At 43.2% G+C, this 14,113-nt stretch overlaps 1 protein-coding gene across 1 annotated transcript in view; it reads left to right on the forward strand.

Annotated features, from left to right (window-relative positions):
• The window catches only part of csf1ra (colony stimulating factor 1 receptor, a), a 156,260-nt gene that overhangs the window by 128,040 nt on the left and 14,107 nt on the right, over window positions 1–14,113 (forward strand). Inside the window, exons 18-20 of the mRNA XM_028813046.2 lie at window positions 10,624–10,746; window positions 11,399–11,510; window positions 13,927–14,026. Coding sequence (XP_028668879.2) covers window positions 10,624–10,746; window positions 11,399–11,510; window positions 13,927–14,026 — 335 coding nt within the window. The remainder of the gene's footprint in view (window positions 1–10,623; window positions 10,747–11,398; window positions 11,511–13,926; window positions 14,027–14,113) is intronic.

The following is a 14,113-nucleotide window of genomic DNA, read 5'->3' on the forward strand; positions in this document are numbered from 1 at the left end:
TTCTCTCCGCTATCCTGATGACCCTGTGTAGCGCTTTCTTTTCTGAGGAAGTGCAACTGCCGTACCACACACACAGTCCGTACGTGAGCACACTCTCAATGGAACAATGATAAAAAGCAAGGAGCAGATTTTTTGGGAGGTGGTTCTTTCTGAGAATTCTCAGAAAATACAGTCTCTGCTGTGCCTTCTTTAGCAGCTCCTTGGTGTTGGCACTCCAGGTCAGGTCATCCTCCAGCTCCATACCCAGAAACCTGAACACCGGGACCCTCTCCACACATGCCCCACCAATGGTGAGTGGCTGGATGTCAGTTTTGTTTTTCCTAAAGTCAATAACAAGCTCCTTTGTTTTTTTGTTGTTGAGGAGCAGGTTATTGACTGTGCACCACTCTGACAGTCGCTCCACCTCGTCCCTGTATGCTAGCTCACCCTCCTTGCCCGACATGAGTCCGACCACCGTCGTGTCATCCGCAAACTTTATAATCTTGTTGCTATGGTGAGTGGGGACACAGTCATATGTGTAGAGGGTGTAGAGGAGCGGGCTGAGCACACAACCCTGCGGCGTCCCGGTGTTGAGGCTGAGAGCAGTGGATGTGTGGAGACCCAGCCTGACCCTCTGGGAGCGACCCGACAGGAAGTCCAGTATCCAACTGCAGGTGAGTGATGGAAGTCCCAGATCTGCCAGTTTGGACACCAGTCGTTGTGGGAGGATGGTGTTAAACGCCGAGCTGAAGTCTACAAAGAGCAGTCTGGCGTAACTCCCCTGCTGCTCCAGGTGGGTCAGGGCAGCATGAAGGGCTGTGGCCACAGCATCCTCCGTGGATCTCTTTGCTTTGTAAGCAAACTGAAATGGGTCCAGGTCTGCTGGCAGGCAGGCGATGATATGACTCCGCACCAGTTTCTCAAAGCACTTCATGATGACAGATGTGAGTGCCACTGGGCGGAAATCATTCAGACTGTTCATGTTGGATTTTTTTGGCAGCGGAACAATGATTGAGGACTTGAGGCAGGATGGGACAGTGGCCTGGGACAGGGACTGGTTGAAAATCCTGGTGAAGATTCCGGCCAGTTGATCTGCACAGTCTTTCAGCACCCGTCCAGCCACACCGTCGGGTCCTGCAGCCTTCCTCGGGTTCACTTTCCTCATCACCCGCCTCGCCTCACACACTTCCACTGTGAGTAAATTGCTGTTGTGAACAGGCTGTTGTGATGGAGCTGCTGTTGGTGTCGCCTCAAAGCGGGCAAAGAAGATGTTCAGCTCCTCTGCCAGAGAAGCGTCTCCCTCAGCAGCCAAGGAGTTGCTGGATTTGTAGCCGGTGATGTGCTGGACACCCTGCCACACCTGCCTGGTGTTGTTACTCCTCAGATGATCTTCTATCCTCCTTCTGTATGCTGCCTTGGCCTCTCGGATGCCTCTCTTCAGGTTCGCTCTGGCTACACTGTAAAGAGCCCCATCCCCAGACCTGAAAGCAGTATTCCTAGCTTTCAGCAGACTCTGGACATCCCTCGTCATCCAGGGCTTCCTGTTAGGATAAATCCTTATGCGTCTGTCCCTGGTGACGTTGTCCGTGCAGAACCTGATGTAATCCAGGACTGCAGTAGTGTGGTACTCCAAGTCTTGGTGATAGAAAACCTCCCAATCGGTTCTCTGGAAGCAGTCCTGCAACTGTTGGGAGGCTTCCTCGGGCCATATGGTAACAGTCCTGGTCATAATGGGAGCTTGTTTCCTGAGGGGAGTATATGCAGGGATTAGAAGCAGAGATGTATGATCAGACTGGCCAAGGTGTGCTAGGGGTTTAGCCCTATAGGCCTGTCTGATGTTTGTGTACAACTTGTCCAGTGTTTTTACTCCCCTGGTTGCACACTTTATGTGTTGATGGAATTGAGGGAGAACTGCTTTCAGATCTACATGATTAAAGTCCCCAGAAATGATGTGAACAGCCTCAGGATACTTGCTCTGTTTACTGCTGATGGTGTCATGCAAAAGCCCCAGAGCCGAGTTAGCATTAGCATCAGGTGCTATGTACACAGCAGTTAGCAGTATAGCATTGAATTCACGGGGGAGGTATATGGGTCTGCATTTAATTGTCATAAACTCCACGTCTGGAGAGCAGTGTCTGGTGACTATGGTGGAATTTGTGCACCAGCTATTGTTCACATAAATGCACAGCCCCCCTCCTCTCTTCTTACCGGATTGCTCTGTCCTGTCTTGCCGGTGTGCTGTGTGGCCTGCTATCTCGATCGCCGTGTCAGGTATGAGTGGATTAAGCCATGTCTCCGTGATCAGCAATATGCAGCAGTCCCTGATGATCTTTTCCGTTGCAATCCGCAGCTGCCACTCGTCCAGTTTGTTTGCCAGCGACCTCACATTTGAGGAGAAAATGCTTGGAAGCGGTGGTTTGTGTGGCTGCTTCCTTAGCCTCACTAGCACGCCGCCTCGGCACCCCCTCTTTTGTTTACGTTCTTTGCGCCGCCGCCGGCTCCTCGAAGCTGGGATTGTAATCCACGGAGAGCCCGGTGTTCGTGCGATGTCGTCCGGAATGTTGTGGACGCGGAGAAACTCGGAGGTCGAGCAACTCTCGCTCCGTAAACCGATAGATAAAATATCCTGCCGGCTATACGTGTATTTATCCAGGCAGGGTGGAAAAAACACAATCTGAGTCGGAGAGCACACAGCCGCAGCGTCTAAGCGCGCCGCCATTGGTAAATAACGGGAGTAACTCAGTAAGTAAATGTACATTTTATCTCAGTTCATCCGTGTTGACTACGTTGACCAGAATAGACACATACGGAATGGATAACTAAACTGTAAGCGGTAAACTGTTCCTGTAAACAGAAAATCAAAATAGCCTACCAGTACCAAGTATTTACAGGAACTAACAACCAAAGACCAAACCAAGTTTGGTAGGGATTAGCTAATACCGGACCCTGGAGGAACGAGGATTAGGATGTAGGGCCTATGTGATATATTAGCGTTATGTTTAACTAATAATCCAAATAATAATATATGATAGTCTCAAAATGCACCATCCGCCACCGATCCATGTTGTGCAATGGTTTATCCAGACTGAGCGATCGCTATTTATACATTCCCAGTTCCACGGCCACACCCCCGATTCCCTGCCTGCTGCCCCCTGCTCCTACGCTTCCCCTCCGAATTTGACTCAGAACAATAAAATTTAGGATGAGGAGGGTATCGTGATATATGATGTGAGGGACTGGCACAGGCGACTACAGTGCCAGGGGCATGACAGGGGCCCAAGGCCCACAGCCTGACAACAAAAAAAAAATTGTAAGTTGGGGCCGGGTCAGGTCCCTACGCGGATGCATAGTTCGCGTATGCCTAAGAATGTCCCTGTGGCCAAAGTGCCTTCGAGTTTTCACTTAGCATATTAGAGAGCATCAAAGGCTCACTGGAGGGTGGTAGTGTGGCCAGCTGAACAGAGAGAGGAAGTGAGTGAGGAGAGTACTGAATTACTACAGCCCTTTGTTTATTGTATTATTCTGTTCACCATCTCCCACTTACACCCTTCCTGCCCTTATTTTATTTTAAATAAACCCTTTGGAAGATTTAGGTGTTTAGGATAAGAAGCTTTATTGGGCTGAATGACTTGATCTTGTCAAATTTTTTCTACTGTTCAAATATTCTTTATTTTGGATAATTTTTGCATTTGGAGTTTTGTGTTCTAGGTGAAGGTGGAACACAGTGTTATAACATATATAATATACTAAAGGTATTAAAATAAACATAATAGAACAATATAATTGTTATGCTAAAATCACTAGCAAGAGTTTTTTAAGCTATACTGAGAAAAAAGTCATAGACAAAAGCAAAAATTAAGGTAAAAACCTAGAGAAAGCTGTACTAATACTAAAACCAAAATGTACTCAAAAATCAAAATGAGAGTCAAAAACCAGTAAGGACTTTCACAAATGAGGGAAACTCTTGAAAAGAAATGAACAGCAAAGTTCTTGATTCCATCAATAATCCAATAAGGAAGTGATCTCTAGGATGACCTTTTATACCTGCTGTGTCATTAGTCAAATTTCATGCCCCTAGCATCATGGGAGCTACCATAGAAACTGGAAGACAAAATGGTGGCAATTGAGAACACAAAAAGTGGTGTCAGAAATCACCCAAAATATTTTACAAAAGTAAGCAATACATTAAAAAACTAATGAAAGAATCAAACTGTATAGCCAAAAAAGTGGTATATCTTGAGAGGGGACAAAGTAAAACATGCAAAAATTAAATAAATATACCTAACAATAATAAAGTGTACATACACAAATACAATGATCTACAAAGTTGCAGTAAGATAGATAGATAGATAGATAGATAGATAGATAGATAGATAGATAGATAGATAGATAGATAGATAGATAGATAGATAGATAGATAGATAGATAGATAGATAGATAGATAATTTCTGCCAAAGGGGAAATTAAAACTTTATAAAGGTACAAGAAACATAAATATTTAACAAGCTACAACCCAGAACCCCCCAAACACATACAAGAACGTCTGGCTTTGTTAATAGGTTAGTTACTGCCATCTGAGAACAGGCTTGTAGGTGACAGCAGGTCCAGCTTGTTGTGTCCACAAATGGGACAAATGAATATGTTGACAGAAGTTTATTTTCCAAAGTTCCCCTGGTAGAAGTCACTTGCATTCAAGGGTCAGAATGATTCATCATTAGAGTACATTAACAAGGATTATGTAACTTATCTCCTGTTTTGTCTTAGTAGAGTTCTCTCTTACTCTACTTTCCCCTTTTGTATTATTAATGTGTAGCCTTCGTCAGAATGCCTCAAATCCCATAGACTTGCCACTGTTTTTAAGGTATTGTAGTAAATAACTTCTCCCCACCTTCCCTTCTACATTTATAACCTCAGGCAATTAGGTGTAGTAAAAGACAAGACAAGGAGTTAAGTTACACTTTAAATAATGTATTATTGATAATTTTCATAGATAATAACAATAAGCAAAGTACAGGTGAATACTGGCAACCTTACAACCTGATAAATGCTTATATGTAGTTTCAGGCGTCACACAGATGTGTTTGTTATTTAAAATGTTTTTAGTTAAGGCATCATTTTTAGTCAGCTTTCTTCAGAACAGGCCACTTGCCTGTCTCAGTATGGCTGCTGAGCTGTGCTCTTCATTGTGTTGTCCTTTTCAGTTCATGGTGTGTCAGGTGCTCCTTCATCAGATGGTGTGTGTGAGAGAGAGAGAGAGGGGGGGGGGGGGGGGGGGGGGGGGGGGCGGGGTAGAAGCAAACAAATTCTCTGTCCAAACCCTACAGCCATTAGGGCATCTTAGTACTTAATTTCTTCTGATTTAAAATCAAAGAGGCAAATTTAGACCAATAGAATTCTGGTGCGACACAATGGTTTCACACCTGCCCCCAATACCATTTGTTAAGCTGATGCTTGCCAGCTAGGTAATTTGGCTTTCCTCTGGGGGTTGATTGAGAGAGTTCTGCAGAGAAACTGGTTTAAGGCATTTCCCCCCAACCCCTGTCATAAAATTACAAAGACTCAGTCCTAAAGGGGGGATATCAAACCATTGCTGCTCTTATCAATGATTTAACACTAATATTACATTGCTTTGTCTAAGTTACAAATAAAGACATACAAAATATTTATCAACATATACAAAATTTCACACCACAACATCTCCCTAGGCAGTAAATGGGATGAATTGACATATTTCAATATCTAGATTACACATTTTACATTTTACTTCTAATTCTTTTGTACCATTGCTCTTTCACATAGATGCCCAGTGCATCACCTGCTTGACTGATCATATTAGATCAAAAACCCATGCAGCATTAAAATAGCACCTGGAATAAAAAGTTTAAACTGGTTCTCCGCCTAAACTTGACATGAGATGTGGCAGGTCATATAACCTATTTAAAAGTGATCAAACATGTTTTATTATATGGCGACAGGTCAGATCTGAAACCTTTTCTCGTTACTTTTATTCTCACTCTGGATCTTTACACTTTCCTTCCTCGGGTGAGCTACCCCTCTGGTAAGGTATAACAAGGCTCCTTAAGTGGCACTGATTGCAGTGCTGCCAGCTGAATATGGGCATATTAATATATCACACTTTATCTTCCCTACAATCTCTTATATTCTCAGATGCTGTTGATATACGGCAGTCTACAAATACTTTTCGCTTACCTTTTGAACTCTCTCAATTTTGCAATTTATCCGAAAGACAATTAAGATGAGCCGACTTTTGGGTTTGCGATGAGATCAGCATATCTTTCATTTAAAAATCCGTTCAAAACTGTATAGTGGCCAGTCAGATGACAGATCACATTTAATATTATTATTCATAATTAAGTTTTGTTAAAAAAATGCTGATTAAAAAGAGAAAGAAGGAGAAAAAGACAGAGAACTTCTGTTAAAGGCTTCCACCTGCATGATGCCCAGAATTATGAACTTTTTTTATTTTTTGTTCTGGATGAGGGTGGTACACAGTGTTGCTGCATCAAATAAAGTATAATAGTATAATAACCTATAATGTTACAGTATGATACAATAGCATAATAGTAATAATAATAATAATAATAAAGTGCAGTGCAGCGGTGCCAGGGTTCCATACAGTATGACTTAAAGCAATGGCACTACACAGTGCAGTTGTTATGGCTGAGAGTCCCAAAACCACTTCCAAAAATGCCTACTAGAGGGGGAAATCCCATCAAAAACCCCAGCTAGATGCAAAAAGGGCCACATTAAATCTTTATAAAATAAAAACTGTATTAACACAAAAATGCTCTGTAAGTACATAAATCTCTGTATAGCACACAAGGCAAAAAGGAGTTGCCAGTAAAGGCAATCCAAGGCGAACAAGTCCCTAGACAATCCAATGGTAAAGTCAAAAAGACAGAGCAAAATGGTTAAAAAATATCCAGAAATATCAAAAAGCATGAGCACAGAAAAACACAAGTAAACTCACCGGCTCCCTAGTGCATTAAAAATGAACCCCAAGGAACTGCTAGAGACCCTCTGGATCTATAGGGTGGGAAGTTCCTGGCAGTGATTGGCAGGTGGCCCCGCCTCTTGGGAAAACCACCCACAAATCATAAGGCACAAAACAAAGACAGCTTATGCACAAAGAAACCTAACACTACCCCAAATTAATATAACACATAAGAAATATGCAATCTCTAACATAACTTGCAATATTAACATAAACAAAAGAATGAAACATTAACAAAGAAGACAAAGACAAAAATCTGAACCCCAGCCAGGGGATGAACCCCGGCTGAAATATAACAGCAATAGTACGAGTGTGAACACAAACATATGGCAGTTTCAATAAAAGGACACTGTGTAAAGAGGAACTACAATAAGCAGAAGGTCCTGAAATATTAGTTTCTTCTTTCAAAATGAAGAAATATGCATTGCATAATTTTCACATCTTGAGAAAAACTACAAGGAAGCACAAACTAACAATGTTCACACTTATTGAAAAATACGCTAAATGGAAAAGGATGTCTAATATCAAAGAAAAGTTCACATTTACTTATTTGACTGATACCTTTATCCAAGGCGATTTACAACTTTTATGATACAATGAGTTACATTTCTTTTGGGTTTTCAGTTGGAGCACAGGCAGGTCAAGTGATTTGCATACAGTCACACAGTATCAGTAGTGGGATTTGAAGCCACAACCTTCAGGTTTGAAGTCCAAAGCCATAACCACTACACCACACTGCCTGCCTCAAACTGGTCAGACACATCCAGTGATTAAATGTTATGTAATATTTTTAAATTGATACTACTAAATTATTCCAAGGTAAAGAAAGGTTTGTCTTCTTCATTCATTCTTGGACTATTGTGACTGACGGCTCTGAATCACATGAACACTTGAACTGTGGTTTAGTCCTTAGCCAATAGGAAGTCATGCTGCAATCAACAAAAAATAAGATATGTAAAAGTGGAAGAAAATGTCCACTACATCAACAAAAAGGGAAGGAACCAGGGACATGCAATTTGAGCAAACAATGTTAGTTTATTATTATTATTATAGCAAGATAATCGACTCATTTGAACTCAGTGTCATAAGGTGGCCGGAACCAAGGCACGTCATAGAATGTAGGGAGTACAGGGCATTGTCATTCCTTCATAAATGTTGTCATTCTTGTCATTCCTTCTTCAAAATATTTGCAGGAACTTCTCAAACTAATGATATGAAGCCATATTTCAAAATGTGCAATCTACTTGAAAGGTTTTGAAGGAATGACAATAGTGCACTGCTAGGCCTCCAGTCCTGAGCACTTCTCTCTCCTGACTATTCTTCATACCTCTAATTCAATAGGAGAAAACAATCTGCCACCATTTCTTACACATCTACAGATCAGTGCTTATATCAAAGTATACACATACTCACCACAACACCAGCACAAAATCTTCCTTCTCAGCTCCTTTGTTGTTTATCACCAAAGTCTGGTCTCACTTTCTCCAGTCATTTTAGACACCAGTCGTCCAACTTCAAGTTCATTGACCATAGGACTAGAAAAGGCTTTTAAACCCAAGTCCAAGACCACTTCTGGACTTACTTTCAGTCTCCTTGTAGGGACACTCAGGTTACTGACCAGGTTACTTCATTTAGACCAGGTACACTGGACTAAAGCTCCACCTAGCAGCTTCTGGTGTGCCTGGTATTATGCACAATTAGAACTGGCGAAAACATCCTATAAGCCTGAATTAATAGAGCAAGGCATAGATAAACTAGCATACTTCTTAGAGGAGAAGACTCTGGATCACCAGTAAACAATCAGAAGTCTAAAACACTCAAAGGCTACCAATCTTTCAACAAAACCAAAATAACAACCAAAAAACAAACAGAAAGGTCAAAACCAGACAAGAACCTTAGAATGTTCTGTTGATTATTTTTAAAGTTCAGATACTCCTCAATGCAAATGATCATTAGAGCATTAGAAAATTGGGATGAGAACAGGCTGTGCAGCCCAACAAGCTCATCCATCCTATTCACCAAGACTGTCCAAATTAGTCGAGATTTAAAGGTTCCTGAAGTCCTGATTTCCACCATCTTACAGTATATTTATATTATCTTCTATATCATGGTGACTATGATACAACAGGGTCACACTGCACACCTATCACATTCCTAGCAATAACCCAGAATCTAAAAGAACAAACCCAAATAATGAACCAAAACACTACAGGATAGCACCCTTGGAACGCAGGCAAACTCAAAATAATGTCACAAAGTGATAACGTGTTTAAAAAAAAAAATTAATAGCATTCATAAACAAAAGTACATAATCAAAGAGATGATCCTGACTCCTTTAACTCCAGACTTGAAGTTGTTCTTAAAGGACAGCAACACCACAGAGATCCCCTTAGCTGCCTATTTATGAGGGATGATAAGGTCCTCCAAGAATAGATTTAGCACCAAGCACCACTCTGAGTCTTGAGAGACCATTATGTTTGCTCCCAGGTTGCTTCTCAGTCCTGACCCTTTCAATGTTCTGCTGATACTTGCTTTACCATCTCTGGCCAGTCCCTCCATCACAGTGTATATACAATATCTTAATATAGGACTAATTCCATGTGTATTAATGGCCGCACAGAATCACAAAGTGGTACCAAGAGCACATGGCAAACATTTCATTGACACAAACATTTGGCCTAACAAAATGCACCAGACCACAGTTCAAGGCCTGCCATTACCGAGAGTCTTTATACTGTAGGAGTCATTAGACATTTGCAACACAAAGGCTACCATGGTAAAAGTCCTATAACTACAATTGACATAACGCTCCAGTAACAGTATAATGTGACCATAAGGGAGCACAGCAGTGCCCCACACCCTAAGCCACAACTACACAACACTGTCCCGGGTTCAAAAACAAGGTGTTTTTTGCAAGACAATACCTTGACAGGTTTCCATTTCCCTCTTTTCAAGGGCAGCACAATATAAAATAATAGGTTTTCCTTCTCCTTCCACACTTCCCACATAGTCGTATCCACCTCCTCCCGGCTCTGACTACTCATGTAGCAGGAAACAAGGCTTCTTTCACTTCTGGTGCCCCAGCATTGCACACTGGGAACACTTCTGAGTCAGGTAGAAGCTGCTCAAAGAGGATTTAACAGTCCCCTGCAGTTTCTCCTGCTGCATCACCCAAGAACCCTGACAGGGTTGCCACATGGGACTACAATTCCCAGTCTGCTCTGTGGCTATCACTATAGCTGTCCCACCAGTGGGTTGCTGCCATTTTGTGTATGAGAGAAAACCACGACCCTGTGAAGAAAACACCCTCTGTCCTTCTGGGAAAGGCACCCAGACCCATCCAGGTTGGAATGTCGGACCATCCCAAGTCCTTCCATTTGGGCCTCCCTTCTTGGCAGAGAACTGATTTCCATCCTGATCTGGATGCCAGTCTGTACAGCACGGCACTCACAATACCGACATATTATATCTTTCAATCACACATTGTACAAATGAACTAGCAAATCTGAGGAACTTAGCTCAGAACGTTTGAGTGTAGATAATGTGAGTAGGTGTCATAAACCTCTAAATATAAGAATTTTTAGCCACGATAATGACAAACTGACCGCTGCTGTATTTTTTTTCCACAGTGCATCCACCGAGATGTTGCTGCCAGAAATGTGTTGCTCACAGAGGGACATGTGGCCAAAATCTGTGACTTTGGCTTGGCCAGGGACATTATGCATGATGCAAACTATGTGGTGAAAGGAAACGTAAGTGACTTGGTCGATAGGCATTTTAAGATTTATGTAATTTCAGGAAAGGCTTCATCATCACCAGATCAACTAGTTTGGGGAATGAAGGCCTAGCGGGTTGCTGTTAGTAAATGACTTCACCTTGAGATCTTGTCCTACCTTTAATCATTTGATAGCTCACACTTTCACTTGGTCATCTGCCCTCTATTTACCATCTAAAAAATTGCCTTAATAAAAATAAAGAATATCTAATAATATATCTCTTTACAGGTGAGTGATCAGTAGCTATGAGTGAAAAAATTTGTGTGAATTTGAGTATTTCATGAAACTCTACGTATTGCCTTCCAAAAAATTCTCAAAATAAATTGTGTTATGTGTTCCATGAAATTTTGTGCTATTCACACAAAAAGAGTGCTTTGTGTTCCTGCATGGAAGTGTTTTCATGTATTAATCCCTCTCTATCAAATATTTCAATAATCACCAGGCTCATTTCCTGTCATGTGTAGACATTTTATGGAGCCATCAGAAGCATGTTGTCATTGTTCTACTAGTTCAGTTTTAGCAATCAACACAAATGTGCACATTCTCAAATAGGATAAGATATTTTATGCAGATATTTAAAAAGTCTTATATACAGTATACTGACAGAGCATCTTTGTTTTGTTCTTAGGCCAGATTGCCTGTCAAGTGGATGTCCCCTGAGAGCATCTTTGACTGTGTGTACACTGTGCAGAGTGACGTCTGGTCCTATGGTATCCTTCTGTGGGAAATCTTTTCTTTGGGTAAGGCTGTGCTTTTCAGGTTATACATACACACACACAAACACAAAACTGATTCACGTGCTAGGTGTTCAAGGGGGGGACAAAATCTCAAGTGTTTGCTGTAACGTTAAAAGCATTTTGATAAAAACAGGCCATTCAACCCAACAACGCTTGCCATGCTTTCCCTTTTATTCCTCCAAAATAACATCAAGTCGAATTCTGATTGTCCCTACAGTCCTACTTTCTACCACACAACCTGGTCATTTATGTCAAATGTCAATGGTTCTCTTTTTTTATCCATCCATTCCTCTTCCACTTATCCGAGATCGGGTCGCGGGGGCAGCAGCTTGAGCAGAGATGCCCAGACTTCCCTCTCCCCAGCCACTTCTACTAACTCTTCCGGGGGAATTCCAAGGCGTTCCCAGGCCAGCCGAGAGACATAGTCCCTCCAGCGTGTCCTGGGTCTTCCCTGGGGCCTCCTCTCAGTTAGACGTGCCTAGAACACCTCACCAGGGAGGCGTCCAGGAGGCAACCTGATCATATGCCCGAGCCAACTCATCTGACTCCTCTCGATGCAGAGGAGCAGCGGCTCTACTCTGACCGAGCTTCTCACCCTATCTTTAAGGGAAAGCCCAGACACCCAGCGGAGGAAACTCATTTCAGCCGCTTGTATTCGCGATCTCATTCTTTCGGTCACAGCCCACAGCTCATGACCATAGGTGAGGGAAGGAATATAGATTGACTGGTAAATTGAGAGCTTTGCCTTTCGGCTCAGCTTCTTTTTCACCACGACATCACTGGTGACAATGCACCGATCCGCCTGTCGATCTCCCGCTCTATTCTTCCCTCACTCGTGAACAAGACCCCGAGATACTTGAACTCCTCCACTTGGGGCAGGATCTCACTGCCAATCCTGAGAGGGCACTCCACTCTTTTCCAGCTGAGGACCATGGTCTTGGATTTGGAGGTGCTGACTCCCATCCCAGCTGTTTCACACTCGACTGCAACACGATCCAGAGAGAGCTGAAGATCACGGCCTGATGAAGCAAGCAGGACAACATCATCTGCAAAAAACAGTGACCCAATCCTGAGCCCACCAAACCAGACCCCCTCAGTGCCCTGGCTGTGCAAAGAAATTCTGTCCATAAAAGTTATGAACAGAATCAGTGACAAAGGGCAGCCCTGACGGAGTCCAACTCTCACTGAAAATGGGTTGGACTTACTGCTGCCAATGCGGACCAAGCTCTGACACCGGTTGTACAGGGACCGAACAGCCCTTATCTGGGAGTCTTGTACTCCATACTCCCGGAGTGCCCTCCACAGGATTCCCCAAGGGACATGGTCGAACGCCTTTTCGAAGTCCACAAAACACATGTAGACTGGTTGGGCAAACTCCCATGCACCCTCCAGGACTCTGCCAAGGGCATAGAGCTGGTCCACTGTTTCGCGACTAGAACGAAAACCACACTGTTCCTCCTGAATCTGAGGTTCGACTATTTGACGGACCCTCCTCTCCAGGACCCCCAAATAGACTTTTCTAGGGAGGCTAAGGAGTGTGATCCCTCTGTAGTTGGAACACACCCTCCAGTCCCCCTTCTTAAAGAGGGGGACCACCACCTTGGTCTGCCAATCCAGAGGCACTGTCCCCAGTGTCCATACAATACTGCAGAGGCATGTCAACCAGGACAGTTCTACAACATCCAGAGCCTTGAGGAACTCCGGGCGTATCTCATCCACCCCCGGAGCCCTGCCACCAAGGAGTTTTTTGACCACCTCGGTGACCTCGGACTCAGAGATGGGAGAGCCCACCTCTGAGTCCCCAGGCTCTGCTTCCTCATTGGAAGACATGTTAGTGGGATTGAGGAGGTCTTCGAAGTACTCCCCCCACTGACCCACAACGTTCCAAGTCGAGGTCAGCAGCACACCATCCCCACCATATACAGTGTTGACACTGCACTTCTTTCCCCTCCTGAGACACAGGATGGTGGACCAGAATCTCCTCGAAGCCGTCTGGAAGTCGTTCTCGTTTGGCCATGCCAAACTCCTCCCACGCCCGAGTTTTTGCCTGAGTTTTTTTATTTTTAATAAATTTGTAAAATTTTGTTTTTGCTTTTTCATTCTTGGGTAGTGAATGGTCCTTGAGGAGGGAAAGCAATGAACTAAAATTATTTCATCACAAGGCTACAAAAGAGCAAAATGTATAAAATGTGAAGGGGCCTGAATACATGATGAATGCAACACAGGTTGGAGTCTAGAATTTGAAATGACTAATCACACAATTTAAAACAATTAAGGATCTAGAACTTTAGAAAGCCTAGCCAAGTCTTGTGTTTCCTGTCATTTCCCTGCCTCAATAACTAGCATTCAGCAGTTGGCAGGAACACAACACGGGTGCGACAGAGCTACCCCCATGACTCAAAACTGTGTGTCTTTACAGGAAAGAGCCCCTACCCCAACATGCTGGTAGACTCAAAATTTTACAAGATGGTTAAAGATGGATACCAGATGGAGAGACCTGACTTCGCACCACCAGAAATGTAAGTTTTGGTAAGGAAGCATGGAGCACAGGCTGTGAACTTCATCAAATTGTCCACTATGTGCTCCTTTGGGTCAAATGTCTATCT

Source organism: Erpetoichthys calabaricus, chromosome 11, assembly GCF_900747795.2.
Source record: "Erpetoichthys calabaricus chromosome 11, fErpCal1.3, whole genome shotgun sequence".
Taxonomy (NCBI): Eukaryota; Metazoa; Chordata; class Cladistia; order Polypteriformes; family Polypteridae; genus Erpetoichthys; species Erpetoichthys calabaricus.